Source organism: Mastomys coucha, unplaced genomic scaffold (genome assembly GCF_008632895.1).
Source record: "Mastomys coucha isolate ucsf_1 unplaced genomic scaffold, UCSF_Mcou_1 pScaffold22, whole genome shotgun sequence".
Lineage (NCBI taxonomy): Eukaryota > Metazoa > Chordata > Mammalia > Rodentia > Muridae > Mastomys > Mastomys coucha.
In genome coordinates, this window is record NW_022196905.1 from 258,148,695 (window position 1) to 258,167,642 (window position 18,948).

General features: G+C 49.5%; 1 protein-coding gene across 3 annotated transcripts in view; it reads left to right on the forward strand.

The window, feature by feature from the left end:
• Atp2c2 (ATPase secretory pathway Ca2+ transporting 2) overlaps positions 1 to 18,948 on the forward strand; it is a 62,397-nt gene that overhangs the window by 15,793 nt on the left and 27,656 nt on the right. The window contains exons 2-7 of one of the 3 annotated variants that reach the window (XM_031341562.1): positions 4,285 to 4,395; positions 6,778 to 6,894; positions 10,534 to 10,623; positions 12,207 to 12,242; positions 12,346 to 12,407; positions 16,043 to 16,151. In XM_031341562.1, the coding sequence (XP_031197422.1) occupies positions 4,285 to 4,395; positions 6,778 to 6,894; positions 10,534 to 10,623; positions 12,207 to 12,242; positions 12,346 to 12,407; positions 16,043 to 16,151 (525 nt within the window). Of the gene's footprint in view, positions 1 to 4,284; positions 4,396 to 6,777; positions 6,895 to 10,533; positions 10,624 to 12,206; positions 12,243 to 12,345; positions 12,408 to 16,042; positions 16,152 to 18,948 lie in introns of those variants that run through there. The other 2 variants (XM_031341563.1, XM_031341564.1) reach the window with 2 other exon arrangements.

Consider the following 18,948-nt stretch of genomic DNA (forward strand, 5'->3'; position numbering starts at 1 on the left):
GAGCAGTGTGGGAGGCCTGTGTATGGGCCAGCAGTGTACAGGAAGGTGCTGGAGGCTGGAGCTCAGCAAGCGGATGATAACCACAGTAGAATACCATTGTTGCTTTGACCTAACACAAACTTCCATCACTCCAAGCTACACCCATGTGTTCCTTAGTACTTGGAGAACCTAGGTCTCACGTGTAAAACTCAGTCTGACTAGGGTGGCTTCTTGTGCTGGTTCCAAGGGAAAAACTTAGTTCCCTACCTCTCCCAGCCCCAGGAGGCCACCTGCTGTTCTTAGCTTGTGACCCCTCCATCTCTATCATAGAGTTCAGTGATTCCATCAAGACAGTATCACACATCCCTCAGTGTCTCTCAAATTCTTCACACCTAGTACCATTGCAAGATGCATACACACTCACACACACACACACACACACACACACACACACACGAGACCTATGGCTTAAAAAAAAACATTGTATTTAAAAAAACAAAACAAAACAGGACTTTGCTATATAACTTATACTAGCCTTGAATTCTCAGCAATCCTCCTGCCTTAGCCTCCCAGGTGCTGAGAATGTGTATATAATTTTGAGTAATTTTTTTTTCAGTAGATGTGTGTCTCAGTTTCATATGCACAAAGGAATTCCTGACTGTTCATCTGGATATCAGAGGTGACAAGGCTTCTGGGCTCTTATTTATTAAACCCGGGCTTTCTTCAGGACCCTAGTTTCTGAAAGGAAACCTGCTCTCCCCTCATTGCCTAGGTTTGGTATTTCTTGGTGCCAGGAAGTACGTATGGGTCTTCCTCCTTCTTTTTGTTCAATAGCCCGCTGTAGTTCTGTGATGCCCCTACTGTGACAGTCCCTACTACTCAGAGAAAGAAACCGAGGCAGGGTCAGTTTTTCCACAAGAATGTTGGAGGAACTCACGTGATATCAGCCCCAGAACAGGACAGAGATCCCTGGATCTAAGTGAAATGAATGAGGCCCCTGTGCTGGACAGAGAGGAGGCAGAGAAGATGGACATATGGGAGGGAGAGGAGTGTGCTGGACAGATGGACAGGGAGACAGAGTACACTGAACAGACAGAGAGACCGAGAAGATAGACAGATGAGGAGGCAGAGGAGTACACTAGACAGATGAACAGGGAGGCAGGGGAGTGTGCTGGATAGACAGGGAGGCAAAGAGGATGGGACAGGGCTGAGGAAGGCTACGCCCTGCTGCCCAAGTGGTCCCTCTGCACTGAGCTCCAGGCTGTCTGTTGAGTCTGTGTCTTCTGTGGGAGACTGTGTTGTCCTTTGTGAGTTCCAGCCCGAGCCTGCTGCTGGAGGAAGCTTCTCTGAGAAGTCTCTGTGTCTTGGGCTATTGCCTCAGGGCTCCACATGGGAACAGCAGGCTGTTTGCTGCAGGCAAACAATTCTCTGGGGTCACAGAGAAGGCATGGGGCAGGAAAGGTCAGCTAATGTGGGATTCTATTGTAGCAAACCCACAGAGGTTAAGCCTCAGAGAGAATAAGGCTGTCGCTGGGCGAGAGGGCAAGGGGAGCAGACAGGGGGTGGGGCAGGACACAGAATGGGGACAGACACCTGAGGGGGTGTCAGTCGCCATAGCCAGGTCATGAGACATGGGTGTGTCTGATTTCAGCCGCTATCTGAGTGTCACCAAGCCAGTGTGTGTGTGTGTGTGTGTGTGTGTGTGTGTGTCTGTGTGTGTGTCTGTGTGTGAGTTATGTGAGGTATGTGTATGTATTCATGTGTATGCATGTATATATGTCTGTATATGCCCTTGGGTTTATGTCTGGAAGTATGTATGTACATGTGTGTGTGTGTGTGTATTTGTGTGTATATGTATATATGGTGTCTGTGCCTATATGTATATGTGTATGCATGTCTGTCTGTGTGTGTATACACATGTGCTATTTCAAGGTTTCACTGCATTTGGAAAGTGAGTGTGGTGTAACCAGAGGGAGAGGTACAGGTGTGCTCACACCCAGGGCTGTCTTCCCACACAGCAGGAGAATGAGTAAGAGCTTGGATGGGTACTGCAGGACTAGAGCCCAACAGTCCAGTGGTGCACATTTCTCCGTGAAGGGAATCTGCGCCAAGCTCATTATAGGCGTCAAGGCATTCAGGGGACCACGGAGCCTGGCAAGAAGCTGTCCTTATTGCCATGCTCTGGTTCTTGATATCAGAAGCAGAATCCCAGAAGCGAATGTGGCTGCTGGTTGCTATAACACATGGGCCATCAGGTGCTAACTCTTGGTTGGGGTGCTGCCTCAGTGAGAAAGGAAGAGGAACTTGGACTCCACCTCAGCTGAAGGAAGATGTCACCACCTCTTCCCTTCCTCCTTCCCAGTTCCCAGTGATGGCCTGAGAAGGAAAAGATGCTATCATGTCCTGGTGTCAGGATTCTGGGAAGAGCATTGTAAACATCTTGATGTGCCCCAGCCCTGAGGTCTGTCTGTTGTTGAAGTGTCCTGGGCCTCTGGGCATTTGATGTGCCTTGGGGTCTGGGCACAGATCTCAGGCTTGGAGAACCTATCAGGTGGCCTCTGCCCCTTTCCTGGAATTATTTATAAAAGCTTGTAGAACTAGGGTGTCAAACCACATACTGCCATAGGAGTCACTCTCTGCAGTTTATGCTTAACCTGGATTCCAGAGGTGAGGCGTCAGGGTTTGAGCATGTAAAATGTCACCCTAATCCTGTTAAAGAAGTTGTTTCGTGCAGCTGGTCAGATCATTGAGATGACAAAGTGCTTTGAAACACAGACATGAGGATCTGAGCGTGGTCCACATAGACCTGCATATGGTGGTACACATGTGTAATAAATACATCTGTAACCTAACCCTGGGCACAGGTGTGTAGAACCAGGTGGAGCCTCAGGGCTCAGTGGCCAGCCAGTCTCACCATTAGATGAATCCTTGGTTCAGTGAGAGACCCTGTCTCTTAAAAAAAAAACTGAACACAGTGATGAAAATTCCACATGTTAACAACATGTATGCACATACTACACACATGTTGATCACATGTATGTGCACACTACACATGCATGTTGACTATATGTATGTGCACACTACACATACACACACCACACACATATCATATATACACTAAAATAATAATAATAATAACATACCATATATATACCATATTCACATATAACAACACACATACTCATACAACATCACCACACATATACCATACACACACATGGCAGCTGGTCACACTGCATCTGCAGCTGGGAAGCAGAGAGAGACAGATGCTGATGCGCACCTGAGCCTCCTACTCATGGGATGGTGCTACCTACATTCAGGGTGGGTCCTACCTCAGTTAGATCTCATTGGAAATGCTCTCATAGGCATATGTCCAGAAGTGGTTTTATGGGGGACTCCAAGGGCACAATATCATAATAAAAACATGAGCTGGAGAGATGGCTCAGAGGTTAAGAGCACTGGCTGTTCTTCCATAGGTTCTGAGTTCAATTCTCAGCAACTACATGGTGGCTCATAACCATCTATAATGAAATAAGTAATAACATCTATAATAATCTTCTGGCCTTCAGGCATACATGCAGCCAGAGTTTTCTATACATAATAAATAAATCTTTGGAGCCAGAGAGGTGGCTCAGTGGTTAAGAGCACTGACTGTTCTTCCAGAGGTCCTGAGTTCAATTCCTAACAACCACACAGTGGCTCACAATCATCTGTAATGGGATCTGACGCTCTCTTCTGGTGCATCTGAAGACAGCTATAGTGTACATAAAATAAATAAATCTTTTAAAAAACATACCATACATATACCATACAGACATACAATAACACACATACTCAGATACCACCACCACACACACAAGAACATCATCATCATCATCATCATCATCATCATAAAACAGATAAAGGTTATTTCCAGACAAATGTGTCATTAATAGCCAATGACTATAAATAAACCCCGAGTGCCCCTAGCAATATGGCTAGGAGCTGAATCTACCCGTGCTGAGGAGATCTGAGCACCTGTAGAAAGAACAGTGTGGCATTCGGCACACCATCACTAACGTGGAGAGAAAGCACAGATGGAGGGTGCTGGGTGCGTGACTGTCTCTGTAGAGTTCATGTTGGAAAAACCACATGTTGGCGAGGGAACTTGGGGACTGAAGCTGCCTGACTCCTGATGTAGAAGCAGATCTCATGGGTTGACACCTGTACTTGGCAAATACTTACTTTGCCTATGTGTGTCCTGCTTTACCAGAGGCCTCCTAGCAAGACGTCCTGTGTTCACCCACCACACTGCTCTCTCTGCAGATTGATGAACAGTGCGAGCTAAAAGCTATCGAGAGAGAAAAGACCGTCGCAGCTCTGCCGCCCAGGGAAGCGTGTAAATGCAGCAAAGAGGAGTTGGCCAGAGCCTTCCATGTAAGAACTTTGTAACTGTGTCTATTTAAAAAAAAAAAATTAAAGATTTGCCTATGTTATGTATGTGAGTACACTGTCACTGTCTTCAGACACACCAGAAGAGGGCATCACATCCCATTACAGAGTCACTGTGTTGTTGCTGGGAATTGAACTCAGGACCTCTGGAAGAGCAGTCAGTGCTCTTAACCACTGAGCCTTCTCTGCAGCCCCATAACTGTGTCTATTCCTTTTATCATTGTCATGACAAACACACCTCCCAAGAGCAGCTTACAGGAGGGTCTAGGCTGACTCACCATTCCAGGTATAGTACAGACATAGAGACAGCTGTGGGGCAGCTGGTCACACTGCATCTGCAGCTGGGAAGCAGAGAGAGACAGATGCTGATGCGCACCTGAGCCTCCTACTCATGGGATGGTGCTACCTACATTCAGGATGGGTCCTACCTCAGTTAGATCTCATTGGAAATGCTCTCATAGGCATATGTCTAGAAGTGGTTTTATGGGGGACTCCAAGTCCTGTCAAGTTAACAAGATGAGCCAGCATGCCTCTGATATCATCATGAGATAGTTTGTAGATTGAGAGAAAACACCAAAAGTTGTTGACTCAAGTTTCTGCACAAAATTTCAGCAGTGACAGCCCCCTCAGTCCTTGTTAGAGGTCAAGAGTCCTTCCACCCATGGCTCTTTTGGCAATGATGAGAACAGAGACCAGCACTGATAGGAAACTGCTCAGCCCGGCTTCCTCTAGCCCCTTGTCATTGGGGCTCAAACTCTCCAACGCCCGCCTCTCACTCTTCATCTTTTATGGCATGGAGACACCAGTTACAGACATCAAATTCTCACGAGTGTCTGAGGGACTCAGAATTTGTGAGCAGTGGAGGAGAGGCCCTAACCCTAGCCTAGGAGCCTCTAGGGGCCACAGGATATCTTTAGCTTATGTTACTTGGAACACCAGACAGACTGGTGACACCTGTGTGTGCGCGCATGTGCATGCATGTTTGTGTGTGTATGTGTGTGTTGGTATGTTGTGTGCATGCACATATGTATGAATTGCACATGTGTACATGGGTGTGTATGCGTGCATACATGTATTACATGGGCAGATGTGTACCTGTGCATGGGTATTGGGATATATGTAAGTATACATGTATGGGGATTTGTGTGCATAGGTGCCCAGTGTCTGCTTCCCCTTTGGGGTAGACAGGCCATGGCACACCAAGCTGGACTGGAGGAACAAAAGCTTAGCCGGGTGTGGGTGAGCACAGTGCAGGATCATGGTAGGTAGTGAATGTGTAGGCAATGAATAACACTTGGGAACAGCTTGGGAAAACTGGTTCCTTTACTGAGGGGTTGTTATTTATGCCCCATGGGGAGGCAGGCGGTCAGGGTCTCTGGCGGTCAGGCAAGGTTTGTGTGGCCTTGTACCATTGGCCAGGACAGGGGTATTTGATGATGCTTGATGCTTAGTCTACAGACTCAGGGGCTGGAGAGTGTATGTGTGGGGAGGGGAACCTTATAAGGTCAAACAAGGAATGAGGCCTGGAAACTGGCAGAGTAATAACTTCTTACGAGAGATGATGGTGGGATGGTGGGGGCGCCGGGTTTATGGTGTCAGGTTGGGAGGTGGGAGATAGCCAATTCCTGGCATTCTCTTGTTTGAGGTATTCAGGGTTGAAGCTCTCTCAACCCTTCCTCTGAAACCCTAGGCCATTAGGGTTTCACAGCCCCTCCCGTTTGTTTTATAAAGGAGCAGTGCCATCACAGTCAACATCTATGTTGGGAATGGCTTAAGACTGCACCAGAACCTGACTAGCAGTGATTTCGCCTCCCGATGGGCCTATAGCCCATATGAAATGAAAGTTTGTATCAACAGTAATAAAGATGTATTTTTGGCAGCTGAATTGGGGGACGTGGGTGGCATCGATTTGTCAGAGGGCATCGGATTTGGTGGGACCCATGGTCTGTAATGCAGGGGTGGTGATAAGACAGGCGGAAGAGGAACCTGCTTTTAGTATCCTCTGAACCTGAGCAAGAGGAAGGTGGGGAAATGGGCATGAAGCCCTTTTAGTGTGTGTGTGTGTGTGTGAATAGAATCGGTCCAATTGTTTAAGAGAAATCGTAAATGCTCCTGTGGAGGCAACCTGGTCAGTGAGGACATTTCCCTTAGATATGAGACCTGGCAGAAAGTAATGGGATCTCATGTGCTGGATGTGCAGGGGAGAGGCCCTCCCTTCAAGTGTCTTCTCCTGCAGGGACAAGCCCATTTTCCTAGCCCTCTCCCTGCCCCCAAGAAGATGCTGGCTCTCCCCAGGCACCTGTGACTTTGCTCTTTGGTCCCCACTGGGCCTGGCAGTTGTGTGGTCACATTCCTATCTCCTTTTAGGTGGACCTGGACAGTGGCCTGTCAGAATTTGCAGTGGCCCAGCGCAGGTTGGTCCATGGCTGGAATGAGTTTGTCACTGATAACACTGAGCCCGTGTGGAAGAAATACCTGGATCAGGTAAGGGCTGGATATCCTTCTCTGTGGTCACTCAGGGCACTGGCCAGGAAGGGTGGGCCAAGCATTCATTCTTTAAATATTGATCCTGGGTGTCCTTGGACAGGTTGCACCTGGGGTGTGGGATGAATACGTTTCAAGATAAACAGTTTTGTCCTTTTGGATGCTCTGAGTCCCTGGGAGGAACCCTGCATAGGTGACTAAAGATCTAGGTGGCCATAACCCTTACTAGCAATCATGGGCACTAGGGACAGTTGCCACACGCCAGGCACCATGCCAAATGGTAAGTAAACAAGTAGTGTCAATTTATTTTATCACCCCCCCTAAAGCCATTTGCAAAGGGGTGGGGGAGTGCAGCAGAGGAACAGGAAGCAAAGAGAGACATGGGATATCCTGGCAAATGAGCATTTCAGAAGACCAAGAAACAACTAAGAAGGAGTGTGCCTCGAGAAACTATAAAAGTGAAGCTATTGTCAGGCTGGAGAGAAGGTTCGGCCAGTAAAGTGGTTTTGCCATATGAGCACAAGGTATTTGACTTCCAGAATAAACTCAGTTTAAAGTTGAGTTTGGTGCTGTGTGGTTGAAATCCTAGTACCAGGGAGGTGGAGACAGGTGGATCCAGCCAGCCTAGCCTACTTAGCAAGTTCCAGGCTAGTAAAAGATAACACACACACACATGCACGCACGCAGGCACATGACGCACATAGGGCAGGCAGAGACACAACACAGACACATTCCTAGAGTTCTGAACTTCAAGTTTACCTGCTCATCTTGGGTACAGGAGCCCAAAGTCACCCAGCAGAAGGCTGTGATGCTGGGGTCATTCATACCCCTGAAGCTTGTCCCTGGCTACCAGTCCATCTTAGCTGATGAGCTCAGCCCTGGCCTGGTGCTGGCGGATGGTCAAATGCATACCCACCATTAGGGAAAGGGGAATGACCACAGCTACCTGTTCTGGTCTAGAAGTCTGTATTTTTCCCCCCAACCCAGTGCCAATTCCAGTAACCAGGCAGAGATCTCCAACACCTAAGACTTCTAGACAGTCACTCTCCCTTCCTCCTTCCTCCATTTCTCATTCCAGGCCAGGCCTCCTCTCTTCCTGTTTGTAGACTCTAGGGCTGCCCCTAGGCTGCAGCTGCCCTCTGGTTGGTTCTATGTTTAAAGTTTTTTTGATTGGTTGGTCCAAGGACCAATCATAGTTCAGGAAGCGTCCTCTTCGGGTGAGCTTCACTACCCAGTAAGGATCACTACACATTTCTCAGTGCCCTGTATTAATGCTTTTGGCACCCAAACTGGTTTATAGGCACTGGGGTGGATCTGGCCAAACCCAGAAGAGTCGTCCAGGCAGTAGAGGCTATCGGAAGTTAGAGCTTAAAGATAGAGGCTCAGCCCAGCTAGGGTGCAGGCACCTCTGCCCCGGTGGCTTTCTGCTAGGTGCTCACCCTGTCTTCCTCTGGAGCCCTCTGCTTGCACACTGAAGGCTCCCTGCAACGCTTCTCAGAACCCCGGTAGCCAAGCCTCTCTCCATCTCTTTCATGGGCTAAGGTCCGGCTCGCGTATCTCCTTCCTCTATAAATTCAAGGACACACCTACAGAAAATGGCTGGAGTTTATGGTCCTATGGGCACATAGCTTCTCTCTGTACATCCTGCATACATATATTCACCCCTCCCTTACACCCACTAAACTGCTAGGAGGCAGCCATGGAGAAACCCTCCTTTACATCATCTTCTGTGACCAGTAGACAGGCTGCTGAGTCTCGGAAAGGGTATGAATTCATAGCTTTCATGGTCCCCTTCAATGGCTTGTGACGATCTTTGGAACATGGTAGGGTCTGGAGAAGAGGCGTCTGTATCCTATGACGTTGCTCTTACGGAGCACACTGCAGCCATCTGGATGAATCTATTTGTGTATTTTGGAGGAGGTCTTGGCCTTTGTGGAGATCAGGTACCTCTCTTTGTCCCCACCCCATGTGTCTCAGACCCAATTCTAGAGCTTGAAAGCATCCCACTGTGTGGTGGGATTCTCTTTGAAGGACCAGCTCATTCCCATCTCTTCCCATCCCTCCTCCCTGCAGCTCTAGCAAGGAGGAGGAGAAACTTCTGCTGGGTCAGGAGCCATTCCTGAAGCTGCACAGCCAATGTTTCTCCATTCCACCAATACCAAATACTATTGCATCAGCCTGGTTCCATGGGCAGTAGCCACTTATTGAGCCCTGGACAAGCTACTCTCATGCCATCATACCAAAGAACCAGAAGCAACAGGGCATGGAGACTCTTATATGGAATCCCAACACTCAAGAGCTGTGAGTTTTGGGTCAGCCTGTGCTAGAGAGTGAGATGCTGACCCAGGGAACTTAAAGTAGCCAGGCACAGCATTGGATGCCTGTGAGCCCAGGCACTTGAACGCAAAAAGGACCAAGAATTCAAACCCATCCTTGGCCATATGGCAAGTCTGAAGGGAGACTGAGCTAAGGAGATCCTATCTAAAAAACAAAAGAGAAAAAGAAAGAGGGGAGGGGGAGGGGAGGGGGTAGGAGAGAAAGACAGACAGATAGACAGACAGTATTCCTACATACTAGGAACTAGAGGCTGGGAGAAGTCGGAGGTGGGTCCAGATTGTGAGTCGATGATGGAGACAGGCAGGAAAAAACCAAGATTCCTGGGTTCTTGTCCACCATGTCATACCGCTGGAACCTGTGCTGGATTATGAAGACACTGGGATCCAGGGTAGGTGAGGCCTATGATCTCAGTACTGTCACCTCCCAGCTCTCAAGTATAAATGGGCTGGTAGGACCAAAGTGTCTTTGTGCCTCTGGTGTGGAAGAGGCATTTGTTAGGGTCAACTCAGAGATGCTGCTTGAGCTGCCTCAATGCACCAAGTCCTCCCACAGAGGCTAAATGTGACAGCTCCAGGGGTGATAGTGTGGTTCAGCCCCTTCATGTGTCACACCAACACATTGCCGTGCTTTTCATGGGCTGTGGGACCCTGCACTGGGCCATATTTCCTTTTGTGCCTTGGCTACTGGGAAGCTCAGAGGCAGAGATATATTTAAGATCTCCCTGATCTCCTTGGCTCGGCCCTCTGATCTTTGGTGTGTTTGTACTTCCTTTCCATTCTCTGTAACACGAGCCATCATGGCGTGAAGGATAGACAGATAAAGCAGTGATGGAAAGTTCTTTGGAGAGATCTTTGGGACTTCAATGCCTAAGTGGCATGGGGTGAATTGTGGGGGTTAAGAGAAACATCACTAGAGTCCCCAGATGTTATCACAGGACCAGAGTGACTGTGGTGCACAGGGTTAGGGGTCTGTTGTAGTGAGAGAGGAGTGCTTGCAGATGGTAGCCAGGATGGGCATCCACCTTGGATCCCAAGATATCCTTGATGGATAACGGACATGTGGACAAGCGAGACAAAGAACTCAAAGTCAGGGCCAGGTCTGGGTGAAGACGGTGTCAGGATTAGCCCGCAAGTCTGTCAATGGTGGACTTACCTACAGAGGAGGGATAATGGTTTGAGCAGGTCCCCTGTGTACGGAGGACTGGAAGTCTGCCCTCATGTGAAGGTCTGAGCTGCCCAACAATGGCAAGGAGGAAGCTCCGCTGGCTTCTGTAACATTAAGATTCTGTTGTTTGTCTTTCAGTTCAGGAACCCCCTGATCCTGCTGCTGCTGGGCTCATCCGTGGTGAGCATCCTCACCAAAGAGTATGAGGATGCCATCAGCATTGCCCTGGTGAGTGACCGGTGGCCTCCACTCCTGGACTGGGATGCTCAGGACTGGCCATGTCTGCTGCAGCTGTCTTTAAAAAAAAAAAAAATGATCATGGTGTGCGTGTGTTCGTATGCGTGCATGTGTGAACACATGTGTGCACCTGTACAGAGGCTACATACAGGGACAACCTCATTTCTCAGACACCATTGATCTTGTTCTCTGAGACAGGGCCTCTCACTGGCCCAGAGCTCTCCAAGTAGACTAGGCTGTCTAGCTAGTGAGCCCCAGGAATCCACCTGCTCTGCTTCCCCAATGCTGGGGCTGCAGGAATGGCCCCCAGCACCTGGCATTTTACTTGGCTTCTGGCGGTCAAACTAAGCTCTTCACACTCACAAAGCAAGCACTTTACCAATGGAGTCATCTCCTAGCTCTGTGGCCAACTATGGCACAAGATAAAGGGGGCAGGGGCAGGAGTGTACTGTGAGCAAAGTAAGAGAGGGACAGATAACAAGTCCACCACTTGCCTTTCTGCCAACATTGAGAGGTATGTGTGGCATAGGCAGCCCCAGCGTGAAGGGGTCTGCTTGGGGGAGGCTGTTGTTATAGAACCCAAGACTACTAGCCCAGGGATGGCACCACCCACAATGGGATAGTCCCTCCTGTCTTCTCCCCTCCCTGTGAAGTCTGAGTGAAGGGGTCTGCTTGGGGGAGGCTGTTGTTATAGAACCCAAGACTACTAGCTCAGGGATGGCACCACCCACAATGGGATAGTCCCTCCTGTCTTCTCCCCTCCCTGTGAAGTCTGAGTGTTTGTGTTATAAAATGCAGTCGCTGCCTCTCTGCTGAAACCAAATACCAAAAAGAAACTGTCTCAGAAGAGGTTGTTTTGGCTCCAGCTGGTGGTGAAGGCGTGGCTGTGGTGGTGGGATGGATACACACACACACCACACACACACCACACACACACACACACACACACACACACATATTTTTCTTAGTCAGGATTTGTATTTCTGCACAAAACATCATGGCTAAGAAGCAAGTTAAAGAGGAAAAGGTTTATTCAGCATACACTTCCACATTGCTGTTCATCACCAAAGGAAGTCAGGACAGGAACTCACACAGGATAGGAACTTGGAGGCAAGAGATGATGCAGAGGCCATGGAGGAATGCTGCTTACTGGCTTGCTTCCCCAGGCTTGCTTAGCCTGCTTTGTTATAGAATCCAAGACTACTAGCCCAGGGATGGCACCACCCACAATGGGATAGTCCCTCCTGGCTTGATCACTAATTGAGAAAATGCCTTACAGCTGGATCTCATGGAGGCATTTCCTCAAGGGAAGCTCCTTTCTCTGTGATAACTCCAGCTTGTGTTGTGTAACAAAATCATCACATATATATCATACACATATATATACACACATATATTTATATATATTATAAACACATATATATGTACATAGTGTATAAAGGCCTTGGATCACAGGTCCGAACCACCTAGCTTAGAGCGCAGCGTGTGCTCAGAGCCCCTGAGCCCCAGCAGTGAAGCCAGAGCCCTACTTTAAATAGGGCTCACATCCCCCCTACTGGCACCCTGTCTTCCAGGCCGTTCTCATCGTGGTGACTGTTGGCTTTATCCAGGTACGTACATCCTGAGTCCCATCTGGGTGGAATAACTGGGCCGTGGTGGGAATTTGTTGGGGTTCCCACCCTTGAACAGCACATCTGATGTGCTTCCTGCCAGGAATACAGGTCGGAGAAGTCTCTGGAAGAGCTCACCAAGCTGGTACCTCCAGAGTGTAACTGGTAAGTCAGGGCCTCCATGAGTCCATGGCCCATGAAAGGAGCTGTTGAACATGTTGATGGGTCTGACAAATGCTTGGCCAGTGTTGTCACCTTCATGGTGTGACATAAGGAGAGCTGTCCTGGTCTCACTGCGGGCAAGGAGACCTGGTATCTGCCCTGGTGGTGGCTTGCTATGTGACCATAGACAGGTGGCTCCACCTCTCTGGGCATCTGCTCTGGTATCAGGGCCTAGCTTGTCTTAGCAGGGGGTTGGGGGAAGAGCCTGGAAAATAAAGTGGAAACCTGAGTTTTGCCTGAAGAGAAGGGCCCAGAGTGCCAAGATAAAGTTAAGCTGGGGCAGTAACGGGCCCAGCCGCAGAGCACATGGTATGGCTCTGGCACGGCTGTATGTGCAGGGTAGTCCTAGTCACTGTTCTATTGTTGTGAAGAGACACCATGGCCAAGGCAGCTTATAAAGGAGGAGATTGTTGGGGTTCACTGTTTCAGAAGGGGGGGTTCATAATCATTGTGGCAGGGAGCATGGCTGCAGGCAGGTAGGCATGGCACAGGAGCAGAGGCTGAGAGCTCACATTTGAGACACTGAGAAAACAACTACAAGGGGGTAGGAGAGGGGGAGTGGGAGGGGGAGGGAGAGAGGGAGAATGCATGCTAGCCAGCAGAATAGGATGGTGTGGGCTTTTGGAAATCCCCCAGCAGCACACCTCCTCCAACAAGACCACACCTCCTCCAACAAGACCACACCTCCTAATCTTTCCCAAACACATCTGTAAACTGAGACCAAGCATTCAAACCTATGAGACTATGGGGGCCATTCTCATTTGAACTACCACAAGGGTGTTCTCTCTCTAATTGGATCAGCAGCTCTGGGCAGGCGGTGACCTCTTGCCAATCCACATGTTGCTCCTCTGCCATTTCTGTTCCCAGCTCCCATCAATGATGTTCAAAAAGGAAGATAACAAAATCAACAAAAGCACCCATCTGCCCTTCATGGCCCTTCAACCTCGTGCAATATGCATCCATAGAAACTTCTAGAAGTATTGTCTAACCCGCTCTGTACAGTGTGTCATCACTAGCCATGGTTTCTAATAACTCTGAATGTGCCTGACTGAGGAGGCAGGGTCCTCATTTTCTGTCCTTTTATTTGATTTTATTAAAGTGAGCATGTAGGTGAGAGGGGATGCTTGGACAGAGAGGAGTCTGGATGTATTAGGGGCCAACTACATTTTTTTTTAAAGATTTATTTTTTTATCATATGTAAGTACACTGTAGCTATCTTCAGACACACCAGAAGAGGGCATCAGATCTCATTACAGATGGTTGTGAGCCACCATGTGGTTGCTGGGACTTGAACTCATGACCTTTGGAAAAGCAGTCGGCACTCTTAACTACTGAGCCATCTCTCCTGCCCCAACTACATTTTTTTAACTTATTTTTTTTTTACTTATTTGTGTGTATCTGTATCCATGTAACATGTTGTGGTGTGTGTAAGGTCAGAAGACAACTTGGGGGAACCATTTCTCCCCTGCCATGGGCTTCTAGGGGTCAAACTCAGGTAGTCAGGCTTGACTCTGAGGAGCCATCATCCGGCTCTGGGGCCAGCTTTTAAGGGCATCATGTAGAGTTCACAAGCTAGCCCCAGAACTGAGGTGGCTCAGAAAAGACCTATTCTCTGCCCACCCACGGAGCTGGCTGAGGTCCTCACATGTGGCTGAGTCCCTCAGTACCTGTGCTGCTCAAAATGAGGACTAGAGATGTGGATCCATGTGGCCTGAGATGTTAGGAGACTCAAGACACTCAGCTCGCCTCTGAGCCTGCCCAGAGGTTTTCAGGAACACCCATGACATGAGTTGGGGCTTTAGATGGGAAGCAAGCCTCATGGGTCATGGGTCTGGCTGGTCTCCCAAGGTGCCAGCAGTTATGGGGTATGTGTGAGACAGACAGACACAGAGAAGCAGACAGATGCAAGACAGAGGAAAGAGGGGCACCATCGGGATGGAGAAGGAGATATGGACCCATAGGTAGGATAAACATTCCAGAAGCTGCAAGGGACGATGACCATCTGGGTTCACTGGCTGGAGAATGAGGCCGTCGGAAACCCAGGCAGGTGACATCATCAGCTGAGCAGACAGAAATGAGTGATCTACGATGATGACCGGACTTTAAGCTTAAATACCAAGTCTTGACCTTTCCGTGGTTGGGTACATTAACACTAGCCCAGAGGCCAGTTGAGAGACAGTTTCCCTTTCAAAGCAAGGCCAAGGACCCGATGAAGTGCTCAGCAATGAGATCATCCTGGTGGGAGGAGTCGGGGACTGTGAGCTTCCAAGAGCTCGGTCTCCTCTCGTGAGCAGAGACAGGGTAGTGAGCTAAGAGGCAGGATAACTGGGAAAGCAGCAGGTGCTCACTACTTCCCAAAGTCCAAACCATCAAACCAACAAAACCCAAGGGGTGTGGCAGTGATGGGGTGAGGGAGGGGGGGAACAAGGACAGCTATGAGCATCACCAGGAGGCCCTGACAGGACACTGGAGGCAGGGAGGACACTAGAGGAAGCACCCGTGGAGCAAGAGGAGTGAGCCTGATGTTCTTGGCCACAAAGAATGGGAAACTTAATTGCATAAGACACAAGGAATTGATATCATGGCGTAGCAAGGGATCAGAGTGGGGGTTGATTGACGTGGTGCCATGGCTTGGTCTTGCCTCCTCCCTCTGACTGGCTTCCCTAGAGATGCCAAGATGGCTGCCACAGCTCTAGCCATCACGGTCACAAACATATAAAGGTCCCACTGAGGAGACTGTGTGTACAGGGCAAGGAAACCTTTCTCACAGGTTCCAACCAACACCTCATCTCTAAGCCTGTCACAGGCAAAGATGGAACCACTCTGATGATTATACCCAGGTACGGCCCACTTGCTAAATAAACAGGCGGCTGTAGAGAAGGAAGGTGGCCTAAGCAAAGTCAAGTCTCCTGCCAGGAGGAAGGGTTCCTTCCCCGTCTGCCAAGGTCTACAAAGACTCAAGACCACGAAAGGGGGTGTGTTTAAGAGCTGAGTGGAACCAGTAGGACGTGGGTCAGATGGCAGATTTTTGTGGGGATTGCCTCCAAGGCCATGAGAAGCCACTGGAGGGTTTGGGGCAGGAGGGAGCTTGTCCTCTCTCTCTCTAGCTGCTGAGCTAGGGAAACTAGAAGAGAGGACATTTGCATGAAGCCTGTGCCCAGGCAGTCATAGGTGACCATGCACTAAGGAGGGCCAGGTTTCCCAGGCATTGAAGCTGCCCCTCCTTCCCACTCCCATCCCCACGCCACCCCCTGTCACTCCCAATGGCATCCTTCCTTCCTGGCCAGGGAAGTATGTTCTCTCAGTATCAAAGTGTATTTTCCCAGATTGGAGGACATAGACTAGATCACCTCTGCCAACTGAACCTTCCAGAGGCAGTAGCTTCATTTCTCAGGAGACCCAGGGTCTCTCTGTAGCCATTATGCCTTCCCAAAGTATTTTGAGATACAAGAGTTTAAAAAGTAGGACTGAAAAGTCTTGAGAATTTGCCTGCAGTCAGAATTCCAAGTCGATCTGTTCATCTAGTTGTCAGAGGGGGTTGAAACGGGGGTCACCATGCTGTCTCCTCTCTCACGCAGCCTGAGAGATGGCAAACTCCGGCACATGCTCGCACGAGACCTGGTTCCAGGAGACATTGTGTCCTTGTCCATGGGAGACCGGATCCCTGCTGACATCCGACTCACCGAGGTGAGAACCACTTGACACTGTAGCCTGCGTATAGTAGCATAATTGCTGGTCCTGATGAGCCTGCAGTGTGGGCACAAGACCTCCCAAATCGACCATTATCAAGCAACTCATTCTTCTAAGAACAGAGGTTCCTCTGGTTGTGTGGCAGCTTCCATTCCAGTTTGTTACCCAGAGTCAACAATGGTCCAAAAATATTAGTAATTGTCTTCTCTCTTGAGGGGGAAGGGGGGAAACAGAGACAGAGAAAGACAGAGAGACAAACAGACGGGGACAGAGAGACCATTTATTATAACCTGTTCTTTCAGTTGAGTATCCTCTAGGGAGCTGGGAACATAGTCCCATGGCTGAGGCGGGTAGCAGCCAGCACAGGCCTAGCACATCTTGGTTGTGTGGGGTTTTGTGCATTACGTGTGCCAGCTTGTGTGTGTGCATATGATCGTGGAGGCTGCTGAACCACCTTGGGCGTCATTTCTCAGATACTGTTCCTTGAGCTTAGAGCTTGCCAAGTAGCCTCAACTGGCTGAACAGTTAGCCCCACAAACCTGCCTGTCTCTGTTTCCCTAGGTCTAGGATTTCCATTGCACACTGCTGCCATGGCAGCAGCTGCCGACCACTACCACTACCTTATCGTCCTCCTCCTTCCTTCCTTCTCCTCCTACGCTCCCTCCTCCCCCTTCTCCTCCCCATCTTTCTTTTCATCATTGTCTTCTCTTTTCTGAGTCCCCACACGGGTCTGGGACTCAGGTCAGATTTTTGTACTAGCAAGGCAAGCATTTTACCAACTAAGTTATCTCTCCACCCAGTGTACATGATTTACAGAGCAGATCGCAATGGCAAAATCATCCAGGGCAGAACTGGGGTAGGCTATGGGCTGCTTCATAGCAAGGATGGAAATTGAGGCAGAGAACCATCAAATGAGCAGGGGTCTGGCTTGGTGACTCTGGTAGTGCTGTCTCCTCTCCTACCTTGAAGGTGCAGAGTTGCCATCTAGTAGAACCACACATGGGGCTGTGTGGGATGATGCTACATTCTGGAGAAAGGATTGGGTGGCAGTCACGTGAGTGACAGCTTCTCCCAAGAATGGGTGAATACTGCTTAGGCTCTGAGTGAGATGGATGGCTGAGAGATTTATCCACGGGGTTCTGAGGATGAGGAGCTCTTTCTGCTGCAAGTGTTCTTGGGAGGTAAAGAGGCAGAGCCATGAGAGAGGCTGCACATGAGCCTGGCTTTGAACTCAACGCCTAAAATGCCAAGTGTGTAAGTAACCTGGAATTCTCTGCTTACCCACTTCTCGCCTCAGTTTCTTTAAATGTAACACAGGAGGTGATAACAGCCTGGGGCAATTAGGATTAAATAGCTTCAAGGACACAGCACTGAGGAAACACTGGCTGGCTCCTAAGAAGCTCAGTCTGTGTGAGGAGCAGGGGAGCCTGGCTCGGTGTCTCACTACATAACAGACTTTTGTCCAGACTGCTATGAGGACCAGGTCATCCACCACCTGTTATAGCCCAGGTGTTGGCAAGTGATTTAAGCTTATGTAGCCCTGCGTAGACCTCAGGCTTCTAGGTCAGTTTAAGCATCACCCTGACTGCAGCTACCGGCTCACATAGCCTCATATTCGTTTCAGTAACACCTGCACATATTGTTAGGGCAAAGAGGACACCATTGTGCCCCACACATCTCCCCGTTGGCATTTGGCAGCTCCCTGGGACAATCGATAGCTTTGTTTATTCACGGCAGAAAACCTTTATCAGTGATTAAGCTCTGAGACACGGGAGAGGCTGGCCCTGACCAGTGAGTTCTGGGAACAGGAGATTTCAGAAAAGACCTGTTCAGGACCCACAATAGCCTGTGCACAGCTACATGGTACCACACAGCCTTACCGTCTGTCCCCCGAGTGGGAACAGGGGCAAAAGTTTGTGCCTATTCTTTCCCACTGTGGAGTCTCAAGTGAGGACAATGGAACCGAGCTGTCAGAACCTCAAGTAAGCCTTATCAAGAGGTCCTAGCACTAGGGACAGGATTGCCGGGGAGTGAGCAGGAGCACACAGGTGGCCTGGGAAAAGAGGGAGCCTTTATGAGCCCCAACCTCCAGCACAGCCACCTTGGTCACACTGGGGCTGTGCGGACTATGTCCCCAGCTCTGTCTTGGACTCTCTCATGTCTCATTCCCCGAGATTGAGTCCTCCTCACCACAACTCCCTGTTCCTTCTCATTCAGACGCCCTTTTCGAGGCCCCTGGGAAGAGATCAGAGTTTGATGATAGACTGCAAACTGCATTCTAGGTCACTAGAGCTATGTGCACTGTGGTGTAGCCCTACCAGCTTGCCCTCCTAGTAAAGTTACTGCCATCTTGACTTTGCGCCCTCTGTGACGTCCACTCACATTGAAGCTGCCTAAAGGCACATTTGTGAGAGCATTTCCCCGGCATTAACATGTGTGGCTGTGTTTGCACTTAAGGAGCCTGTCTCTCTTGGAACCTCCTCGTGGTCTATAGGGCTGTACAGCCTCCTAAGGTGGCATGAAGGGTAGCTTTGAAGCTGAAGCTGAGCTGTTCTTCTTGCTCCTCTCTTGTCTAGCTGACTTTCTATGTCTCTTCTGCCTGCCGGGTGCCAGCAGCTCCTGTAGCAAGCCCCAGGGTCCAAGTATAGGCAAGGCATGCTCCTCCCTCCTCCCTCCTCCCTCCACCCTCCTCCCTCCTCCCTCCTCCCTTCTTTCCCAGCTCTAGAAACCAGGAGCTTCCCAGTGACCAGAGGTGCCAGTCCCCTGCATTTCTTTTTTTTTTTTTTTTTTTTTT